The sequence below is a fragment of the Siphateles boraxobius genome, unplaced genomic scaffold, assembly GCF_051911475.1.
Source record: "Siphateles boraxobius isolate OS27281-9 unplaced genomic scaffold, OSU_SipBor_1 62, whole genome shotgun sequence".
Taxonomy (NCBI): Eukaryota; Metazoa; Chordata; class Actinopteri; order Cypriniformes; family Leuciscidae; genus Siphateles; species Siphateles boraxobius.
Window position 1 is genome coordinate 169545 of NW_027509189.1, and position 22956 is coordinate 192500.

At 38.4% G+C, this 22956-nt stretch overlaps 4 protein-coding genes across 5 annotated transcripts in view; all 4 read right to left on the minus strand.

Annotated features, from left to right (window-relative positions):
• Positions 1–14697, minus strand: part of LOC143719389 (uncharacterized) — a 47383-nt gene extending 32686 nt beyond the window's left edge. Inside the window, exon 1 of one of the 2 annotated variants that reach the window (XM_077209751.1) lies at positions 14606–14697. The gene's annotated coding sequence lies outside the window, so the exon portion shown is untranslated. Of the gene's footprint in view, positions 1–4870; positions 5881–14605 lie in introns of those variants that run through there. The other variant, XM_077209750.1, reaches the window with a different exon arrangement.
• Positions 1949–7999, minus strand: LOC143719390 (uncharacterized). The gene is made up of 2 exons (XM_077209752.1): positions 7143–7999; positions 1949–4230 (listed from the first exon to the last, which is right to left on the minus strand). The coding sequence occupies exon 2, from the start codon at positions 4172–4174 to the stop codon at positions 2756–2758; it is 1419 nt and encodes a 472-aa protein (XP_077065867.1). The 5' UTR covers positions 4175–4230; positions 7143–7999; the 3' UTR covers positions 1949–2755.
• On the minus strand, positions 6963–14678 carry LOC143719404 (uncharacterized). Its single transcript, XM_077209772.1, has 4 exons — positions 14436–14678; positions 14161–14199; positions 9305–10645; positions 6963–7126 (listed from the first exon to the last, which is right to left on the minus strand). The coding sequence occupies exons 1-4, from the start codon at positions 14512–14514 to the stop codon at positions 6963–6965; spliced, it is 1623 nt and encodes a 540-aa protein (XP_077065887.1). The 5' UTR covers positions 14515–14678.
• A 2277-nt stretch (positions 14698–16974) lies between the features above and the next one.
• Positions 16975–22956, minus strand: part of LOC143719405 (GTPase IMAP family member 9-like) — a 9631-nt gene continuing 3649 nt past the window's right edge. Inside the window, exons 3-4 of the mRNA XM_077209773.1 lie at positions 17552–18244; positions 16975–17033 (exon numbers count right to left, since the gene is read on the minus strand). Coding sequence (XP_077065888.1) covers positions 16975–17033; positions 17552–18244 — 752 coding nt within the window. The remainder of the gene's footprint in view (positions 17034–17551; positions 18245–22956) is intronic.

The window sequence follows — 22956 nt, forward strand, 5'->3', positions numbered from 1 at the left end:
GTCAGGGGCTGGAGCCATCTCTGGACTCTGGTCAGGGGCTGGAGCCACCTCGTGACTTTGGTCAGGGGCTGGAGCCATCTCTGGACTCTGTCATCTCTGGACTCTGGTCAGGGCCTGAAGTCATCTCTGAACTCTGTTCAGGGCCTAGAATCATCTCTGGACTTTGACCAGGGGCTGGAGCCATCTCTAGACTCTGGTCAGGGACTGGTGCCATCTCTGGGCTCTGGTCAGGGGCTGGAGCCATCTCTGGACTCTGGTCAGGGGCTGGAGCCATCTCTGGACTCTGGTCAGGGGCTGGAGCCATCTCTGGACTTTGGTCAGTGGCTGGAGCCATCTCTGGACTCTGGTCAGGGCCTGGAGCCATCTCTGGACTCTGGTCTGGGCCTAGAATCATCTCTGGACATTGATCAGGGGCTGGAGCCATCTCTGGACTCTGTCATCTCTGGACTCTGGTCAGGGCCTGGAGTCATCTCTGGACTTTGGTCAGGGGCTGGAGCCATCTCTGGACTCTGGTCAGGGTCTGGAGCCATCTCTGGACTCTGGTCAGGGCCTAGAATCATCTCTGGACTTTGGTCAGGGGCTGGAGCCATCTCTGGACTCCGGTCAGGGACTGGAGCCATCTCTGGACTTTGGTCAGGGGCTGGAGCCATCTCTGGACTTTGGTCAGGGGCTGGAGCCATCTCTGGACTCTGGTCAGGGGCTGGAGCCATCTCTGGACTTTGTCAGGGGCTGGAGCCATCTCTGGACTCTGTCATCTCTGGACTCTGGTCAGGGGCTGGAGCCATCTCTGGACTCTGGTCAGGGCCTGGAGTCATCTCTGGACTTTGGTCAGGGACTGGAGCCATCTCTGGACTCTGGCTAGGGACTGGAGCCATCTCAGGACTTTGGTCAGGGGCTGGGGCCATCTCTGGACTTTGGTCTGGGGCTGGAGCCATCTCTGGACTCTGGTCAGGGGCTGGAGCCATCTCTGGACTTTGGTCAGGGGCTGGAGCCATCTCTTGACTTTGGTCAGGGGCTGGAGCCATCTCTGGGCTTTGGTCAGGGCCCGGAGTCATCTCTGGACTTTAGAGCAATCTCTGGACTCTGCTCAGGGACTGGAGCCATCTCTAGACTCTGGTCAGGGACTGGAGCCATCTCTTGACTTTGGTCAGGGCCTGGAGACATCTCTGGTCTAACAGAAAGGATGAGGAGTTTTTCAGAGACCGGCTCAGCAGAAGAGCATATAAAACGTATTGTTCTAATAAGCAGTTGCTAGTTATCCAGGGCATTTGTGAGTACAATGGTTCGTTCAAACCTGCGTGATAAAGAGTCATCAGCTCTGCGTCGTCCAGGTAAACTGCCAAAGATAGCTCCAGGAACATCTCTGCCTATTCCGCAAGGGGACGGCCATTCTGAGAGAGGGTGTATAAAAGGTCCAGAAGACGGAGTGGAAAACTCACCTTGATATTTTTTCTTTAAGGTCTGGTCTTCTGTCACGGATGGTTGCAGGAAGGCCACTCCATTTCTGACCATCTATTGTGTTCTGACCGCTATTAAGAAGCTCTGTCTCGCTGTGTCGTCCTCACAGAGGTTTGGTCCAGTGACCAGCATCATTCTTCGACCCTCATCTGTAATTACTGGAGTCTTTACAATCTCTCTGTCCTCCTGTCCACCGTCTTTCTTCCTGACAGAATCTCTGCAGCGCTGAATCTGGAGTCGCCTCGCATTCCCACTATCAGGATCCTCACATCATAATAATGAGAAGCTGGAAGAGAAACAATGAATGCAAATGCAATGAAGGAAAAATGGTGTAAGAAAGACAGAAAACAAGCCTTATTGTATTGACTTTTACTTGTCTTTTTAGGGATTTATACAGGAAAACAAGACCAATATTCTGATGCAGAAAAAGGAAAATCATATAGGTTTGGGAATGACATTAGATTGAGCAAATGAAGACAGTCGTGAGTTATTATAGTTATACTATTTATTTAAAAATGTTTAAACATTAAAGAGAAGATACGCTACCTTCTGCCTGTACAGACATGATGTGAAATGCCAGAATCAGAGTAAAAAGCAACTTGGGTTTTGTCTTGGTTAAAGTTGCAGTCGTCAAGTCTGGCAGATTGAGGGGACTTTCATGGCCCTCCCTCACTACCACCAAGCACCCTCCCATCGAGTTCGTGCTCGTCAGTGCGTGTATATTGTAATCTGTGGCGTGTGCACGAACTGTCAGATCTCACACAGCCCTGCGCTGATTGAACCAAAAGAACCGGGAGCGGTGGGTTTTTGCAAATCAAATAACAGGCTCTAGGTGGAAGTAGAAGCACGTGTTTTTTTTCTAAAACCGGTTGATTTATGTTGTTCTGTCGGAGCATATTGTCGGTTTCAGTGAATATCATAAAAAAAAAATCTTGCCGACTGCAGCCTTAATTTAATCGTACAACCTAAAGAATACTTGTTGCCAAATGTAGCTTTGAACATCTGTGACTTGGATTACCCAGATCAACAAAACTGGAAATGGCCCTTTTTTATTTTATTTTATTTTTTTATAAAGAAACACTGTAATTGTAAATTCTGTTCTGTCTTTTGCTCTGCTCTACAATAATGTAAATGTTCGACTAGACACTAAACCAGTATGACAGGTTTTTTTTTGTATGGGCAAAGGGTGATCAGATCTGAGCGAATTTTGCTGAAGGAAATGACTCTTGTTTTAAATGTACACATACATTTAAAAACACATATATATTTAAAAAAAACATAATGCAATGCAATATTTTCAGATATTTAATAGAGTTCTCCAAATTACTATTAACAGTAGTGCTACATAAAACAAGTAAGAACTGACCAAGCTTTCCATAAGTACTTTGAGAAAACTCATCATCGGCCCTAAAATAAGAAAGACTGAACCAGTGAGCACACAACCACATGAAAAAAACAGTGTAAGAGCTGATAAACCGATCACTTTTTTTAGAGTTTCACTCTTTAAATCCCAATATGCCATTGTAAGCCATAATATTAGCAGCATTATTGTCATCTTCACACCAAGTAGAGCAAACACAGTCACAAACCCCATTGAAAGTGTCGCCCCAATGATACAAAACAGAAATGACCCGAACACAAAAACCGGAGATTCACAACTCTTCTTTTCATTATGAAATATGAATGCATAAGCCCCGGCTGCGACTCCAGGAGCCGCGTGACACGCGATGAGCACATCTGACCACGACCTGACGCTGATGATTGTCCCAAAGACCAGAGATGAACCCAGAACAAATGGTATAGACATAATTGCTATGGACATAAGTATTAAACGAATGAAAATATATGCTATCAAATGCCTTATGGTATCTCTGAAGTTTGGATCGCTGCTACTTCTGCTAAAATCTTCTATTTCTCTGCTGTCTCTTGTAAATATTGTTGCAATTGATGTTATCAAGGCCAAATTTAGAGGTATAGCAACATCTGGATTCAGAAAATGTCTTAGATAGACCATAAACACCACAAGCACTGCAAATTTTGCCCCAAAAATCAACATTTTGTCATTTCCTTCAGTGTAAACAACAAGAGCGGTTAATGAAACAAGGGAAATCCATCCTATGTTTCCAGCTGCTCCTCCTAAAGTGTCATATATTACAGACAAGAGCTGATTTTCTTCATGCACATCTTGACTCGTCTCTTCTGTTTTTAACGTTTGTGAGTAAAACCTATGAGCATTGAGCTGAACTAGCTTGTGTATTTCGGCTACGAGAGCTGCTGTTTGAGCAGGTTTGGGTTCAGAGTCTCTGATCATGTGAAATCTGCCTCCACATGCGTTGATCATTTCTCCAGCGATCCCTCTGGATGCTCCTGTCAAACGTTCCTGGTGATTTTGCTGCAGAAGAACAATGCAGTACTGAAGAACTTCTGCTCCCAGCAGATCCTGGACTCGTTTCACAACATCACACTCTTCTGATTCTTGATCTTCCAGATTCAGGAGCATTAAAACGGCGTGAGGTCCAGGAGCCGAGAGAAACAGCGCTGTTGTGAAGCTCTGTCTCGCTGTGTCGTCCTCACAGAGGTTTGGTCCAGTGACCAGCATCATTCTACGACCCTCGTCTGTAATTACTGGAGTCTTTACAATCTCTCTGTCCTCCTGTCCACCGTCTTTCCTTCCTGACAGAATCTCTGCAGCGCTGAATCTGGAGTCGCCTCGCATTCCCACTATCAGGATCCTCACATCATCATCATCATCATGAGAAGCTGTAAGAGAAAGTTAAAAATGAAAATATCAGAAAGTATTATCTGAATTAAAGTTGAACGATCTACCAACTTTACAGTGGATGGTCAAGTTATCGAAGAAATGATGCACAGGACTGATTTTTCCCCCCAGGAAAACAAAACAAAAAAAAGAGATGTGTGATTTAATAATGCATGCATCAGAACAGTTTAGAGCAGATGCACATTTACATGACATTGTCATTTGTACATTACCCTTAACATGTATAGATGTGATGTGAAATGCAAGGATCAGTGTTAAGAGCCATTTTGGTTCTGTCCTGTTTAGTTTAATTTTTTAACCTGGAGAGTAAAGCCACTGTTAATCTGTGAATTTAAAATGTATAACCAGAAATATCCACAAACAACGAGGCATGTTTACTTACAGTACGATCATTTCATTTAACAGCAGTGACAGTGAAGTTGAATCATTTTAGTTTGCTTTCACTTTTAATACTAGTGTGATTCCCCAGCGATATTTAGCAGGAGTCGAATGTCCACTTATAATGAGTAATGATATAGTTTATTATACAACACATATCAAAACCGAAAGCACGGGCAGAATAGACAACTTTTATATAGGCTACTCAAAAACCAATAAGAACATTAATTTCAGCCGCGCGGCATATTTCCTTACAAATCATATTTCCTGTTTCAGCTCAAGGGGCGGGGCTTGAGAGTCGCTGTCAATCACTGGCGTCCAACTGAACTCTGGACTGTTGAACGCGCGTCAGAACAATACTGCGGTAATCTGGTAAAATATTACTGAAATACCTTTGTTTGAATCTAAATATTGTTGTATTCAGACCAGGGAACACCGTCGCTTACAATATTTTGCCAGTGTTGTCGTGTATTTTGTGATGCATGTTTATAATCAGAACTAGTAACGTTAGCGATGAAGATTCGCTATTTAATAACTATTTTGAGTACGTTAACTGTTAGTAAAATTATCTGTTTGGTTGGTGATTCAGTCATAATCATTCGGATTGCTCACTTATGAACACAATCGTTTGTAACAGGTTCTCAACTGTAGGACACAATTAGAATATTGACCTAATCAATTAGCCTACAATCCAAGCCAGTCATTTCTTTTTTAATTCAACATCTACGACTATGAATGACTATTGCAGGTAAAGACATGTTTAAACAAAACAGTTTCAGTACACCAAAGCATTTAAAATACCAAGACATTACCATGTTTTGGACATACCATGCTATCATATTCAGGTGATCAATAACCTAATCAATAAAGGTAATAACCAAACCGATTGCCATTTGTATATTACTGCCACAGTAGCCTTTTTTTATATAACTTATTAACTTAATGTCTTTGCTGATGTAATTAAATTATAACACATTACTATTATTAGCCATTTTATGATTTCCTGATTTACGAATGTAAAATATATGTATTTGTGTGTATATCATATAAACATAGACATGGTGTCATTTGGTGGTGTTGTCGCTGTTTCTTCTCCAAATTATTAAAGTCGTCATGAAACGGAAGTTGAGATAGTGCTTTTTTCCTTATTGTGACGTATATCCGAGTGAAACGGCTTCTGAAATTAGAAAAAAAATGTGGGGCGGGGCTTGATTTCCTCCTTCGGGAATTGATTGGATCGTTGGAGGTTGGGCGTTGCTAACAAAATGGAGCCAGATTTACCGGAAGAAAAGAGAAGTCGTTTCGAGGGCGGAGGGAAGGGTAACGTATTTGATTAAAGATTATAAGGTATACATGAATTAAAAAAAAATAATGAAGTGCACAGATAAATCATTTATAAAAAACACTACAATATTACATATAAAAATACAAATGGTAAAATATGATTACATGATGACTTCAATGCTCCTAAAAATAATTCTACATAAAACAAGAACTGACTAAGCTTTCCACAAGTACTTTGAGAAAACTCATCATCAGCCCTAAAATAAGAAAGACTGAACCAATGAGCACACAACCACATGAAAAAAAGTGTAAGAAAAGTAAAACCAATCACTTTAAATGCCAATATGCCATTTGTAAATCCTAAGATTAACAGCATTATTGTCATCTTCACACCAAGTAGAGCAAACACAGTCACAAACCCCATTGAAAGTGTCGCCCCAATGATACAACACAGAAATGACCCGAGCACAAAGACTGGAGATTCACGACTAATCGTTTCACTGTGAAAAAAACAATGCATAAGCCCCGGCTGCGACTCCAGGAGCCGCGTGACACGCGATGAGCACGGGCGTCAGACACGGGGGTAATAGTGGAACTGAGTAACGGGCCCAAAAAGAAATGTTGATATATATTTGGTGTTGTGAGGGGTCCACTCCTTGGTTCTGTAACTGGGGCTCAACATTTGGTGCTAAGCCCCTGAGCACATCTGACCCACGACCTGATGCTGATGATTGTCCCAAAGACCAGAAGAAATTATATAATTGCTGAGTAAACAATTATCTGAAGAATTAAAACATTGGCTGTGAAATCTCCTATGGAATCTCTGAAGTGTGGACTGTTGCTATACTTCTGCGAAACAATTGCTAAAATCTTCAATTTCTCTGCTGTCTCTTGTAAATATAGTTGCAAGCGATGTTATCAAGCCCAAATTTAGCGGTATAGCAACATCTGGACTCAGAACATGTCTTAGATAGACCATAAACAACACGAGCGCTGCAAATATTGCCCCAAAAATCAACATTTTGTCATGCTCTGACGTAGATCAGTAATTATAATCAGTAAATCAGTACTCGTCTGTAATTACTGGAGTCTTTAAAATCTCTCTGTCCTCCTGTCCACCGTCTTTCCTTCCTGACAGAATCTCTGCAGCGCTGAATCTGGAGTCGCCTCGCATTCCCACTATCAGGATCCTCACATCATCATCATCATCATCATCATCATGAGAAGCTGGAAGAGAAAGAAGGAATGCAAATGCAAAAAAGGAAAAATAGAGTGAGAAAGATATGTTCTTTGAAAACAAGCCTTGTCGTATTAAATTTTGCTTATCTTTTTAGGGATTTATACAGGAAAACAAGACCAATATTCAAATTCAGAAGAAGGAAAGTCATATAGGTTTGGGAATGACATTAGATTTAGTAAATGAAGACAGTTGTGAGTTATTATACTATTTATTAAAAAAAAAAATAGAAACATTAAAGTTTATAAACATATTAGTTTAACAGTAAAGAGAAGGTACATTACCGTCTGCCAGTACAGACATGATGTGAAATGCCAGAATAAGTGTAAAAAGCAACTGGGATTTTGTCTTGGTTAATTTAATCGTACAACCTAAAGAATACATGTAGCCAAATGTAACTTTAAACATCTGTGACTCAAATTACCCAGATCATAAAAAACTGGAAATGGCTTTTTTTAAACATTTTTTTTACTTACAGTCAGTTTATTTAGAAACACTGTAATTGTAGTCCTGTTCTGTCTTTTGCTTCGCTAAGACTCTTGTGCTCGACAATAATGTAAATGCTCAACTAGACACTAAACCAGTATGACAGGTTTTGTATGGGCAAAGGGTGATCGGTTCTGTGCGAATTTTGCTCATCTCAAACATTCTGTCAATTCCCTGTTTTATATTCCAAATATGTAACTAACTCTCGATCGTGTTAAAGAGAACATCCAATCGAAATGGTGAAACAAAATTCAGCTTAATTCAGTTCACTGCAGAAAATCAAGAGATCTTTTGAAAAAATATAAAGGATTTAAATACACGTACTCAACATGAAGGAACATGAGACGACTGTTTGAAAGAAAATATATGAATATATAAATGCACTATTGTAGATAGTTTGTCTAAGTCCACAACAAACTTAAAAAATATGTAAAAGGCTTAATATATTACAAAGCTTATTTATATATAAAACATCTTAAACTTATTAGTTGCCAAAATGTAGACTATATATATATATATATATATATATATATATATATATATATATATATATATATATATATTGGATAGTATAAGTGAACACACTCATGCTAAAGTTGACTAAAAAAAGGAATAAAAAATAATCTTTTGGAAATTGATCTTAATGCCTTAATTAAAAATATGAGGATAAATCCAACCTTTAAGGACCCCGTGTTTTCTTTGTAAATGAATAATGTATCGTAAATAAATAAATGTGCTTCCTTAAAAAACAGGTTGCGTAAGTCAGGACACCCCTATGTTAAATTCCCATAGAGACAGCAGATTTCTATTTTTAAAGACAGTTATTTCATGGATCCAGGATAATATACATCCTGATAAAGTTCACTTGGCCTTTGGGATAAAAATATTCCACATCATCATCACACACACTTCACCATACCTAGAGATTGACATGGTGTTATTTCAGTTTGGCTAATAGCTGGTATGATTTGCATTGAGAGATGATCTTATAGAAATTGCACCATGCTAATCTCTAGGTATGGTGAAGTGTGTGTGATGATGATGTGGGATATTTTAATCCCAAAGGCCAAGGGAACTTTACCCGGATGCATATTATCCTGGTCCATGAAATAACTGTCTTTAAAAATAAAAATCTGCCTAACTCTATGGGAATTTAACATAGGGGTGTCCTGACTTATGGAACTGTATTTTAAGGAAGAACTTTTATTCATTTACGATACATTATTTATTCACAAAGACAATTGGTGTCGTTAAAGGTTGGATTTTTCCTAATTTTTTAAATTATGGCATTAAGATCAATTTCCAAAAGATTATTTTTTATTCCTCTTTTTAGTCACCTTTAGCATTCGTGTGTTCACTTACGCTAGGCACTGTGTGTATATATATATATATATATATATATATATATATATATATATATAATATATATATATTTAAAAGCACATATATATTTAAAAACACTTAATGCAAAGCAATGTTTTCAGATATTTAATAGATGTTTTGATACAGAGCTTTAGCAACAATTATAATTTAGTCACTGTTTATGACTTGAACTGATTCAGTCAGCTTTCTCCAAATGACTATTAACAGTAATGCTACATAAAACAAGTAAGAACTGACCAAGCTTTCCATAAGTACTTTGAGAAAACTCATCATCGGCCCTAAAATAAGAAAGACTGAACCAGTGAGCACACAACCACATGGAAAAAACATTGTTACTGTTAGACCAAAAACTGTTAAACCGGTCACTTTCTCTAGAGTTTCAGTCATTAAATGCCAGTATGCCATTGTAAGCCCTGATATTAGCAGCATTATTGTCATCTCCACACCAAGTAGAGCAAACACAGTCACAAACCCCATTGAAAGTGTCGCCCCAATGATACAACACAGAAATGACCCGAGCACAAAGACTGGAGATTCACGACTAATCGTTTCATTGTGAAATATGAATGCATAAGCCCCGGCTGTGACTCCAGGAGCCGCGTGACACGCGATGAGCACATCTGACCACGACCTGACGCTGATGATTGTCCCAAAGACCAGAGATGAACCCAGAACAAATGGTACAGACATAATTGCTATCCACATAAACAATAGATCAATTAAAGCAATTACTAGTGTATACGCTAAGGTATTTATGACGCTTTGAGTGCTACTTCTACTAAACTTTTGCTGAAATCCTTCGATTTCTCTGCTGTCTCTTGTAATTATAGTTGCAATTGATGTTATCAAGGCCAAATTTAGCGGTATAGCAACATATGGACTCAGAACATGTCTTAGATAGACCAAAAACAACACAAGCGCTGCAAATATCGCCCTAAAAATCAACATTTTGTCATTTCCTTTAGTGTAAACAACAAGAGCTGTAAATGAAACAAGGGAAATCCATCCTATGTTTCCAGCTGCTCCTCCTAAAGTGTCATATATTACAGACAAGAGCTGATTTTCTTCATGCACATCTTGACTCGTGTCTTCTGTTTTTAACGTTTGTGAATAAAACCTGTGAGCATTGAGCTGAACTAGCTTGTGTATTTCCGCTACGAGAGCTGCTGTTTGAGCAGGTTTGGGTTCAGAGTCTCTGATCATGTGAAATCTGCCTCCACATGCGTTGATCATTTCTCCAGCGATCCCTCTGGATGCTCCTGTCAAACGTTCCTGGTGATTTTGCTGCAGAAGAACAATGCAGGCGTGAAGAACTTCTGCTCCCAGCAGATCCTGGACTCGTTTCACAACATCACACTCTTCTGATTCTTGATCTTCCAGATTCAGGAGCATTAAAACGGCGTGAGGTCCAGGAGCCGAGAGAAACAGCGCTGTTGTGAAGCTCTGTCTCGCTGTGTCGTCCTCACAGAGGTTTGGTCCAGTGACCAGCATCATTCTACGACCCTCGTCTGTAATTACTGGAGTCTTTACAATCTCTCTGTCCTCCTGTCCACCGTCTTTCCTTCCTGACAGAATCTCTGCAGCGCTGAATCTGGAGTCGCCTCGCATTCCCACTATCAGGATCCTCACATCATCATCATCATCATCATCATCATGAGAAGCTGGAAGAGAAAGAAGGAATGCAAATGCAAAAAAGGAAAAATAGAGTGAGAAAGATATGTTCTTTGAAAACAAGCCTTGTCGTATTAAATTTTGCTTATCTTTTTAGGGATTTATACAGGAAAACAAGACCAATATTCAAATTCAGAAGAAGGAAAGTCATATAGGTTTGGGAATGACATTAGATTTAGTAAATGAAGACAGTTGTGAGTTATTATACTATTTATTAAAAAAAAAAATAGAAACATTAAAGTTTATAAACATATTAGTTTAACAGTAAAGAGAAGGTACATTACCGTCTGCCAGTACAGACATGATGTGAAATGCCAGAATAAGTGTAAAAAGCAACTGGGATTTTGTCTTGGTTAATTTAATCGTACAACCTAAAGAATACATGTAGCCAAATGTAACTTTAAACATCTGTGACTCAAATTACCCAGATCATAAAAAACTGGAAATGGCTTTTTTTAAACATTTTTTTTACTTACAGTCAGTTTATTTAGAAACACTGTAATTGTAGTCCTGTTCTGTCTTTTGCTTCGCTAAGACTCTTGTGCTCGACAATAATGTAAATGCTCAACTAGACACTAAACCAGTATGACAGGTTTTGTATGGGCAAAGGGTGATCGGTTCTGTGCGAATTTTGCTCATCTCAAACATTCTGTCAATTCCCTGTTTTATATTCCAAATATGTAACTAACTCTCGATCGTGTTAAAGAGAACATCCAATCGAAATGGTGAAACAAAATTCAGCTTAATTCAGTTCACTGCAGAAAATCAAGAGATCTTTTGAAAAAATATAAAGGATTTAAATACACGTACTCAACATGAAGGAACATGAGACGACTGTTTGAAAGAAAATATATGAATATATAAATGCACTATTGTAGATAGTTTGTCTAAGTCCACAACAAACTTAAAAAATATGTAAAAGGCTTAATATATTACAAAGCTTATTTATATATAAAACATCTTAAACTTATTAGTTGCCAAAATGTAGACTATATATATATATATATATATATATATATATATATATATATATATATATATATTGGATAGTATAAGTGAACACACTCATGCTAAAGTTGACTAAAAAAAGGAATAAAAAATAATCTTTTGGAAATTGATCTTAATGCCTTAATTAAAAATATGAGGATAAATCCAACCTTTAAGGACCCCGTGTTTTCTTTGTAAATGAATAATGTATCGTAAATAAATAAATGTGCTTCCTTAAAAAACAGGTTGCGTAAGTCAGGACACCCCTATGTTAAATTCCCATAGAGACAGCAGATTTCTATTTTTAAAGACAGTTATTTCATGGATCCAGGATAATATACATCCTGATAAAGTTCACTTGGCCTTTGGGATAAAAATATTCCACATCATCATCACACACACTTCACCATACCTAGAGATTGACATGGTGTTATTTCAGTTTGGCTAATAGCTGGTATGATTTGCATTGAGAGATGATCTTATAGAAATTGCACCATGCTAATCTCTAGGTATGGTGAAGTGTGTGTGATGATGATGTGGGATATTTTAATCCCAAAGGCCAAGGGAACTTTACCCGGATGCATATTATCCTGGTCCATGAAATAACTGTCTTTAAAAATAAAAATCTGCCTAACTCTATGGGAATTTAACATAGGGGTGTCCTGACTTATGGAACTGTATTTTAAGGAAGAACTTTTATTCATTTACGATACATTATTTATTCACAAAGACAATTGGTGTCGTTAAAGGTTGGATTTTTCCTAATTTTTTAAATTATGGCATTAAGATCAATTTCCAAAAGATTATTTTTTATTCCTCTTTTTAGTCACCTTTAGCATTCGTGTGTTCACTTACGCTAGGCACTGTGTGTATATATATATATATATATATATATATATATATATATATATATATATATATAATATATATATATTTAAAAGCACATATATATTTAAAAACACTTAATGCAAAGCAATGTTTTCAGATATTTAATAGATGTTTTGATACAGAGCTTTAGCAACAATTATAATTTAGTCACTGTTTGTGACTTGAACTGATTCAGTCAGCTTTCTCCAAATGACTATTAACAGTAATGCTACATAAAACAAGTAAGAACTGACCAAGCTTTCCATAAGTACTTTGAGAAAACTCATCATCGGCCCTAAAATAAGAAAGACTGAACCAGTGAGCACACAACCACATGGAAAAAACATTGTTACTGTTAGACCAAAAACTGTTAAACCGGTCACTTTCTCTAGAGTTTCAGTCATTAAATGCCAGTATGCCATTGTAAGCCCTGATATTAGCAGCATTATTGTCATCTCCACACCAAGTAGAGCAAACACAGTCACAAACCCCATTGAAAGTGTCGCCCCAATGATACAACACAGAAATGACCCGAGCACAAAGACTGGAGATTCACGACTAATCGTTTCATTGTGAAATATGAATGCATAAGCCCCGGCTGTGACTCCAGGAGCCGCGTGACACGCGATGAGCACTTCTGACCACGACCTGACGCTGATGATTGTCCCAAAGACCAGAGATGAACCCAGAACAAATGGTACAGACATAATTGCTATCCACATAAACAATAGATCAATTAAAGCAATTACTAGTGTATACGCTAAGGTATTTATGACGCTTTGAGTGCTACTTCTACTAAACTTTTGCTGAAATCCTTCGATTTCTCTGCTGTCTCTTGTAATTATAGTTGCAATTGATGTTATCAAGGCCAAATTTAGCGGTATAGCAACATATGGACTCAGAACATGTCTTAGATAGACCAAAAACAACACAAGCGCTGCAAATATCGCCCTAAAAATCAACATTTTGTCATTTCCTTTAGTGTAAACAACAAGAGCTGTAAATGAAACAAGGGAAATCCATCCTATGTTTCCAGCTGCTCCTCCTAAAGTGTCATATATTACAGACAAGAGCTGATTTTCTTCATGCACATCTTGACTCGTGTCTTCTGTTTTTAACGTTTGTGAATAAAACCTGTGAGCATTGAGCTGAACTAGCTTGTGTATTTCCGCTACGAGAGCTGCTGTTTGAGCAGGTTTGGGTTCAGAGTCTCTGATCATGTGAAATCTGCCTCCACATGCGTTGATCATTTCTCCAGCGATCCCTCTGGATGCTCCTGTCAAACGTTCCTGGTGATTTTGCTGCAGAAGAACAATGCAGGCGTGAAGAACTTCTGCTCCCAGCAGATCCTGGACTCGTTTCACAACATCACACTCTTCTGATTCTTGATCTTCCAGATTCAGGAGCATTAAAACGGCGTGAGGTCCAGGAGCCGAGAGAAACAGCGCTGTTGTGAAGCTCTGTCTCGCTGTGTCGTCCTCACAGAGGTTTGGTCCAGTGACCAGCATCATTCTACGACCCTCGTCTGTAATTACTGGAGTCTTTACAATCTCTCTGTCCTCCTGTCCACCGTCTTTCCTTCCTGACAGAATCTCTGCAGCGCTGAATCTGGAGTCGCCTCGCATTCCCACTATCAGGATCCTCACATCATCATCATCATCATGAGAAGCTGGAAGAGAAAGTTAAAAATTAAAATATCAGAAAGTATTATTTGAATTAAATGTGAATTATCTACTAATTTTACAGTGGTTGGTCAAGTTATCGAAAGTAAATTATGATAATTTTTAAGAAATTATGCACAAGACTGATTTTTTCCCCAGGAAACAAAAAAGAGAGACGTGTGATTTAATAATGCATGCATCAGAACAGATGCGCATTTACATGACATTGTCATTTGTACATTACCTTCAACATGTATAGATGTGATGTGAAATGCAAGGATCAGTGTGAAGAGCCATTTTGGTTCTGTCCCGTTTGGTCTCATTTTTCAACCTGGAGAGTAAAGCCACCGTTAATCTGTGAATTTAAAATGTATAACCAAAAATATCCACAAACTATGAGGCATGTTTACTTACAGTACGATCATTTCATTTAACAGCACCGACAGTGAAGTTGAATTCTGTTGGTTTGCTTACACTTTTGATACTCATGTGATACCACAGCCATATTTAGCAGGGAGTCGAATGCCAGGGGCGTTTGCAGCATTGAAGGACATCCGGGGCTCAGCGAAGACCATTTTATGTAAATACAGGAATCACTCGAAGAGTTTTTTGTTTTTATTACAGTAACAATTTACTTTCAGTCAAAATACATATTTAACATTATGCACACACACACACACACACACACACACATATACTCTCTCTCTCTCTCTGTCTCTCTCTCTCTCTCTCAACACACACACACACACACACACACACAGTCAACATACACTATTCATCTCTTGATGTCTATCGTGTCCTTCTATATTTGTTATATTACTCTCACATCACTTCCTGTTGTCTTTCTCACCACTTGCTGTTGTCTTTCTTTCTCATCACTTGCTGTTGTCTTTCTTTCTCAACACACACACACACACACACACACACACACACACACACACACACACACACACACACACACACACACACACACACACACACACACACACACACACACACAGTCAACATACACTATTCACCTCTTGATGTCTACGTGTCCTTCTATATTTGTAATATTACTCTATCATCACTTCCTGTTGTCTTTCTCACCACATGCTGTTGTCTTTCTCTCTCATCACTTGCTGTTGTTCGTATAAAAAGTTATTGTCTCTCAAAAGTAAGAGTCGACTCTGAGTCAGTTTAATGAATTGTTTTTCCAAGAGTCTTTTTACCTTTCGTTGTGACATCAAGGTGACAAATTATCATATTGGCAACGCCCACTTATTCATATTTACTACCACAGAAGTATAGCCCGAACCTTGTGCTGTGTTCACGTCATTTTATCACTGCCCAGGGACGAGCATGCGGAGAGTCAGAGGCTACAGTTCATATTTACTACCAAAATGTGTGTTGTGTACGCTCAGCGCAGCTACTAACGTTAGGTCTCCGCTGTCAGTTGTTTTGAAATATGTGAAATGTTTGTCGTTGATATTGGAGTTGTCATAAATGGAGCAATATTATCCATAGCCTTGGTGTAATACTGCAGTGCTTTATCAATATGTTTATGCGTTGGGCTATCGCAAACCATGACCGATTGGGTGTTTACCACTAAACTTTGGGCTATGGTCTAACATAAATCAAATTGACCAATCACCGCAGATTAGTGTCACGCAAAGGAGGTGTTTGGAAAAATGAATCTTTGAACGATTCATAAGGGAGTCACTGAGCAAATCAGGTAAAAATAAATCCATATTATAACACAACAAAAGTGATTTTGTCATTGCATGCATGTAAAACTGTTGTTGGGAACTCCCAAAACAATATTAGGAACATTTTAAATGCCATAATAGGGCCCTTTAATATAAATATTTTTTATTTTTTGACATAAATAGTCAAAATGATGTATGAGATCCTAAGTTAAAGTAATACATGGATGACTTTAGTCTACGTTCATTGACACACCATGGCATCAAACTGTATATAATACTCAATGTAAAGGTGCTGGTCATATAATTAGAATATCATGAAAAAGTTGATTTATTTCAGTAATTCCATTCAAAAAGTGAAATTTTCTAATCAGCTAATTAACTCAAAACACCTGCAAAGCCCTTAAAATGGTCTCTCAGTCTAGTTCTGTAGGTTACACAATCATGGGGAAGACTGCTGACTTGACAGCTGTCCAAAAGACGACCATTGGCATCTTGCACAAGGACGGCAAGACACAAAAGGTCAATGCTAAAGAGGCTGGCTGTTCACAGAGCTCTGTGACAAAGCACATTAATAGAGAGGCGAAGGGAAGGAAAATATGTGGTAGAAAATGTGTACAAGCAATAGGGATAACCGCACCCTGGAGAGGATTGCGAAACAAAACCCATTCAAAAATGTGTGGGAGATTCACAAAGAGTGGACTCCAGCTGGAGTCAGTGCTTCAAGAGCCACCACACACAGACATATGCAAGACATGAGTTAAGCCACTCTTGAACAAGACACAGCGTCAGAACACTCAATGCAAAGCAATATTTTCAGATGTTTAGTAGATGTTTTGATACAGAGCTTTAGCAACAATTATAATTTAGTCACTGTTTATGACTTGAACTGATTCAGTCAGCTTTCTCCAAATGACTATTAACAGTAATGCTACATAAAACAAGTAAAAACTGACAAATCTTTCCATAAGTACTTTGAGAAAACTCATCATCGGCCCTAAAATAAGAAAGACTGAACCAGTGAGCACACAACCACATGAAAAAAACATTGTTACTGTTAGACCAAAAACTGTTAAACCGGTCACTTTCTCTAGAGTTTCAGTCATTAAATGCCAGTATGCCATTGTAAGCCCTGATATTAGCAGCATTATTGTCATCTCCACACCAAGTAGAGCAAACACAGTCACAAACCCCATTGAAAGTGTCGCCCCAATGATACAACACAGAAATGACCCGAGCACAAAGACTGGAGATTCACGACTAATCGTTTCATTGTGAAATATGAATGCATAAGCCCCGGCTGTGACTCCAGGAGCCGCGTGACACGCGATGAGCACATCTGACCACGACCTGACGCTGATGATTGTCCCAAAGACCAGAGATGAACCCAGAACAAATGGTACAGACATAATTGCTATCCACATAAACAATAGATCAATTAAAGCAATTACTAGTGTATACGCTAAGGTATTTATGACGCTTTGAGTGCTACTTCTACTAAACTTTTGCTGAAATCCTTCGATTTCTCTGCTGTCTCTTGTAATTATAGTTGCAATTGATGTTATCAAGGCCAAATTTAGCGGTATAGCAACATCTGGACTCAGAACATGTCTTAGATAGACCATAAACACCACAAGCGCTGCAAATATTGCTCCAAAAATCAACATTTTGTCACTTCCTTCAGTGTAAACAACAAGAGCTGTAAATGAAACAAGGGAAATCCATCCTATGTTTCCATCTCCTCCTAAAGTGTCATATATAACAGACAAGAGCTGATTTTCTTCATGCACATCTTGACTCGTCTCTTCTGTTTTTAACGTTTGTGAGTAAAACCTGTGAGCATTGAGCTGAACTAGCTTGTGTATTTCGGCTACGAGAGCTGCTGTTTGAGCAGGTTTGGGTTCAGAGTCTCTGATCATGTGAAATCTGCCTCCACATGCGTTGATCATTTCTCCAGCGATCCCTCTGGATGCTCCTGTCAAACGTTCCTGGTGATTTTGCTGCAGAAGAACAATGCAGTACTGAAGAACTTCTGCTCCCAGCAGATCCTGGACTCGTTTCACAACATCACACTCTTCTGATTCTTGATCTTCCAGATTCAGGAGCATTAAAACGGCGTGAGGTCCAGGAGCCGAGAGAAACAGCGCTGTTGTGAAGCTCTGTCTCGCTGTGTCGTCCTCACAGAGGTTTGGTCCAGTGACCAGCATCATTCTACGACCCTCGTCTGTAATTACTGGAGTCTTTACAATCTCTCTGTCCTCCTGTCCACCGTCTTTCCTTCCTGACAGAATCTCTGCAGCGCTGAATCTGGAGTCGCCTCGCATTCCCACTATCAGGATCCTCACATCATCATCATCATCATGAGAAGCTGAAATCATCATGCAAAGAAAAAATTGGGGTAAGAAAGGTATATATTTTTAAAACAATTCTTATGCAATTTTTGATTCTCAAGTAATTGTATTTAGTGTTACAATTTTTTTTTTTAGATAAATACTGGAAAACGAGACAAACATACCAACTCAGAAGTAGGAAAGTCATAAAGGTTTGGGAATGAGATAAGAGTGAGCAAATGAAGACAGTCGTGAGTTATTATAGGTATACTATTTATTTAAAAATTTAGAAACATTAAAGATCAGGTACATTACCTTCTGCCTGTACAGACATGATGTAAAATGCCAGAATAACCGTAAAAAGCAACTTGGGTTTTGTTAATTTCATTGTACAACCTAAAGAATACATGTAGTCAAATGTAACTTTAAACGTATGTGACTCAAAATACCCAGATCAACAAAACTGGAAATCGCAAGACAGATAAAAAAGTTTTTTACTTACAGTCAGTTTATTTAGAAAACCTGTAATAGTAGTCCTGTTCTGTCTTTTGCTTCGCTAAGACTCTTGTGCTCGACAATAATGTAAATGTACGACTAGACACTAAACCAGTATGACAGGTGTTTTTGTATGGGCAAAGGGTGATCGGTTCTGCACATATTTCGCTCATCTAAAACAAGATTATTGATGGACTGATGACAACACAAGAATGTCATCAGTCCATTTCACAAACTTAACCCCTTCTCCATTTTGGCAAGTGGGGCATAAATGAGTGTGACATACCCAAAATAAAAAGCTGCTTATAAATCATTAAGAATAAAACATTTTAAATGTATAAAATATGAAGTAGCTGTAATGTAGCTAATTAGAACACAATGAGACGGAAGACACAAATGTGGTCATGCTTCATTTCAAATCTGAGGATGTTATCTCTAAAACTGAATTTTATGAAACATTTTTCTATGACCATATCATGTGAGTTTTTAGAGAAGACTGAAAAGAACAATCAAATATTTTATTGCCCAGTAAACAACCACTTGCACTCTATTGTCTGAGGTCTGTTGAGGCGATCTGCCCCATTCATGTTTCTATAGTTCTCACTCGACAAACCTTTCACAACTCTGACCTAATCTTCATTATTCTTTAATCATTATTCTTTTGTTTGTATTCAGCCATTATTAGCCTTTATCCTTGCCTTACATGGTTTTCCTATCAACGGCATTTTGATCCCACTATACATCAATCAATGTTTTTGTGGACCTTTTAATATACTTTAAGACAAACCATGTGTAAATTCATAAGTCGACAGCATTGCTGAGTATTTTCTCCTTAAAACTGCAGTGAACCAAAGACAGTCTCAAAAACACGCTTTGAAATCGCTGGTGTTTCTGACGTCACAAACGACCTTGTAACCAATCAGATCAACATGTCTCGGTCTTTAGCATATCATTACTATTCTCTGAAGCAGGGGAGTCTCAAGAGAAGCCAGGTTATCCTGGTATATTTTTCTGTTGATATGAAAAATTGGGTACTAAATATATATATATATATATATATATATATATATATATAGTACAATTTAGCAGGTGAATTATTTATATGTACAATTGTAATCGAAATTATTCAACCTACATTGCAAATCAGGTTTATTGGCACAATTTACAGACTTTCAGCTGTTTGCAATGAACAATCAAACAAAAGTAATTGAAATAGCTCAACACAACAAATGTTTCTGTCATGGGTCACCATCTATTTCTGCACTACAGTCCCCAGAATCCTCTTTGGCGCACCTGCAATCACTTTCCCCTGATTTATCACCTGCACCTGGTTACAATCAATTCCCTCATCACCCAGTCCCATAAGAACACTCACCACAGCCTCAGTGTTGGTCAAGCCTCCAACAGGAACAGACCATTTCCCTTGTCTTCCGAAGTCTCTGATATGTCCAGTTCCAGCCAAGTAACGTATACTCACCTGTGAATTACTAACCTCTGCATTCCTGTTCCACTGTCTTCAGAGATCCTGTCCAAATCCGTGTTTCCTGCAATCCTGTCTGGATCCTTGTTCCTCGAAATCCTGTCTGGATCCCAGTTCCCCAAAACCCTGTATTCTCCTGAATCCCTGTGTTAACGCTGAGATGTCACTCCCACGACGACATCTGAAAGAGAAAAGACAAGTATAAGAGATCTGTGACTGCTTGACATCAGTTAACCTGAAGAGGACCTGCATACCTGTAATCTGCCCCGCAGGTAGTGATCTTCACCAAATCTGCACTCGAACTTTGAAAATACTCACGTATGCACTTGTCACGTTAAATAAAGCTGTGTTTGGATTCACTTACCTCTGTATCCTGACAGTTTCAAGTTGTTTCCCCAAATTCAACTGAAAATTAAACTTTTAATGACTTCTGCAGTCTCAAAATGATTCAACCCCTTCATGGCAAGTACTTTAAGTACTTAGGAGAACACCCTTTTGCTGTTATGACCTTCTGCAAATGAGATGTGTACCCAGACACCAGCTTCTGGCAGCGTTTCTGAGGAATCTTTAGCCCATTCCTCTTGAGCAATTGCCTCCAGTTCAGTAATATTTTTGGGTTTGCGTGCTGAAACCGCCGCCTTCAAATCTCACCAGAGACTTTGTATGGGGTTCAAGTCAGGTGACTGTGACGCCACTGTAGAATCTTCCAGTAGTACTTCTGCAACCAAGCCTTGGTGGAATTTGAGTTATGCTTGGGATCATTGTCTTGTTGGAAGGTTCAATGACACCCAAGCTTCAGCTTCCTCACTGGCAGCATGACGTTTTCTCCTAGGATTTCCTGATATATAAAAATGAATCCATCTTGCCTTCCACACGCTGCAGGTTTCAAGTGCTAGAGGATGTAAATCACAAAAGCATCACAAGCCCCGCCATGCTGAACTGTAAACAGAGGGATCTTTACAGCATATGCTTCATTCTTCTTCCTCCAGACATACCGCTGGTCCATGGGCTGAAAAGTTACAGTTTTGCACGACAGAACAGAATCCCAAAACTTCTGTGGCTTATATATATGTGTGTGTGTGATTTTGAGCAAATTGGAGCTGACTTTTCTTGTGCTTTTGGGTGAGTAGTGGTTTAAATCTTGGAGCTCTGGCATGGGTTTAGTACGCACCTTACTGTGTCTCTAGGAACATTTAGTGCCTTCGCTATCTTTTTGTATCTTGTTCCTTGTTTGTGAAGGGCGATGATATCTTCTCTAAACTTTTTGGTTAAATTATTCTTTTGACTTAGCCATATTTCTAACATACAGTCAAATGTTACACTCATCAAACCTAGCCAGTTCAGATATTTCATGTGTTCTAGCTCAATCACACCTGGTGCCACTAATGAAGCCCTTGATTAGTTGCATCAGGTGTGCTTGAGACCACAACTGTTTTGCAGATTTGTGCTTTTGTGAGTGATTCTATTCAGGGGGTCGAATAATTGAGACTACAGAAGACATTGAAAGATGCCTTTTCAGTTGAATTTGGGGAAACCCCTTGAAACATTTGTTGTGTTGAGCAATTTCAATTACTTTTGTTTGATTTGTTCACTGCAAACAACTGAAAATCTGTAAATTTTGCCAATAAACCTGATTTGAATATCTACAGCGCTGAATCTGGAGTGACTTCGGATTCCCAAAAACAGGATTCTCACATCATGAGAAGCTGGAAGAGAAAGTTAAACCATATTGGAAATAAAAAAATATTTGGCAGAGGGGTAAGAAAATAATCAAAGATATGTTCTCTGAAGACAAGTCAAACTAGTACATTGACCTTGTCTTAGAAATGCAAAATTGGGCTGTTATTGTATGTCTCATTTTATTGTATACGAAATATCCATAACTATTGATTGATGTTGCATGTTGATTTTGCAAACCTGGAGGAAATGGAAAACATACTGGAACAATTAAAAAAATTATCAATCTACGTAGAGTCCTAAATAAGAATATCATGGTAATAGTGTGCAGTGAATGTGAACAACAACAATCTGATTTGGCAAGTTTGTTATAAATCTGAAAGGAAAAATTAAACTATCTGTGTGAATTTGGGCTGGGCAATATGAAGATAAATTATATTTCTCATTTCTTTTGTTAATTTACAATATCTTTGTTTACATATTTGCTCTAAATTTCTTATTGGCTATATTTTGATCAGAGGAACAATCATGCCATTATTGTGGGTTCAAGTCCAAGAGAAACTGATAAAAATAAGTCACATTAGATAAAAGTATCTGCCACATGCATAAAAGTCAATGCTTTGTGATTGACATTTATTCAGGAACTGAAGTTTAAATTATAGTAAAATTAATTTAAACAACTCATTCTTGGTTAAATAGTGAAAGAGAGCAAATACCTTCTGAAGATGAGATGTGAAACCCAAGAATCAATACGAGGAGCCAGTTTAATTTTCTTTAAGCTAATTTCATCTTTTTTTATTCTGTGTGTCTCATGAAGCAGGTAATTGAGTTTGTTTCAACTTGACAAAAAAAAATCCAACCTAGATTCTTCAGTTAGTTAAAGGGTTTGTCATACTTGACTCAGGAGATTAATAAAAAAAATGGTCTTTATTCAATAATATAATACACTTTTCCACCTGTTTCTGACCATCTGAATGAAAAACCCAGTTTAGGTGCTGCTTCTCTTTTAAGATTACATTAGAAATAAGTATCAACATGCCAAGCCACAGCATGTGCGAGACTGCAGAAAATCTCTGAATGAGGGAAACATGAGAAAAT

Coding starts and splice junctions, on each gene's coding strand:
- LOC143719390 (XM_077209752.1), bottom strand. CDS start 4,174: ATGCGAGGCGACTCCAGATTCAGCGCTGCAGAGATTCTGTCAGGAAGG.
- LOC143719404 (XM_077209772.1), bottom strand. CDS start 14,514: ATGAGACCAAACGGGACAGAACCAAAATGGCTCTTCACACTGATCCTT. Junction 14,200..14,435: donor CACATCTATACATGTTGAAG/GTAATGTACAAA, acceptor TTTCTCTTCCAG/CTTCTCATGATGATGATGAT. Junction 7,127..9,304: donor ATGTGGTTGTGTGCTCACTG/GTTCAGTCTTTC, acceptor TTTCTCTTCCAG/CTTCTCATGATGATGATGAT.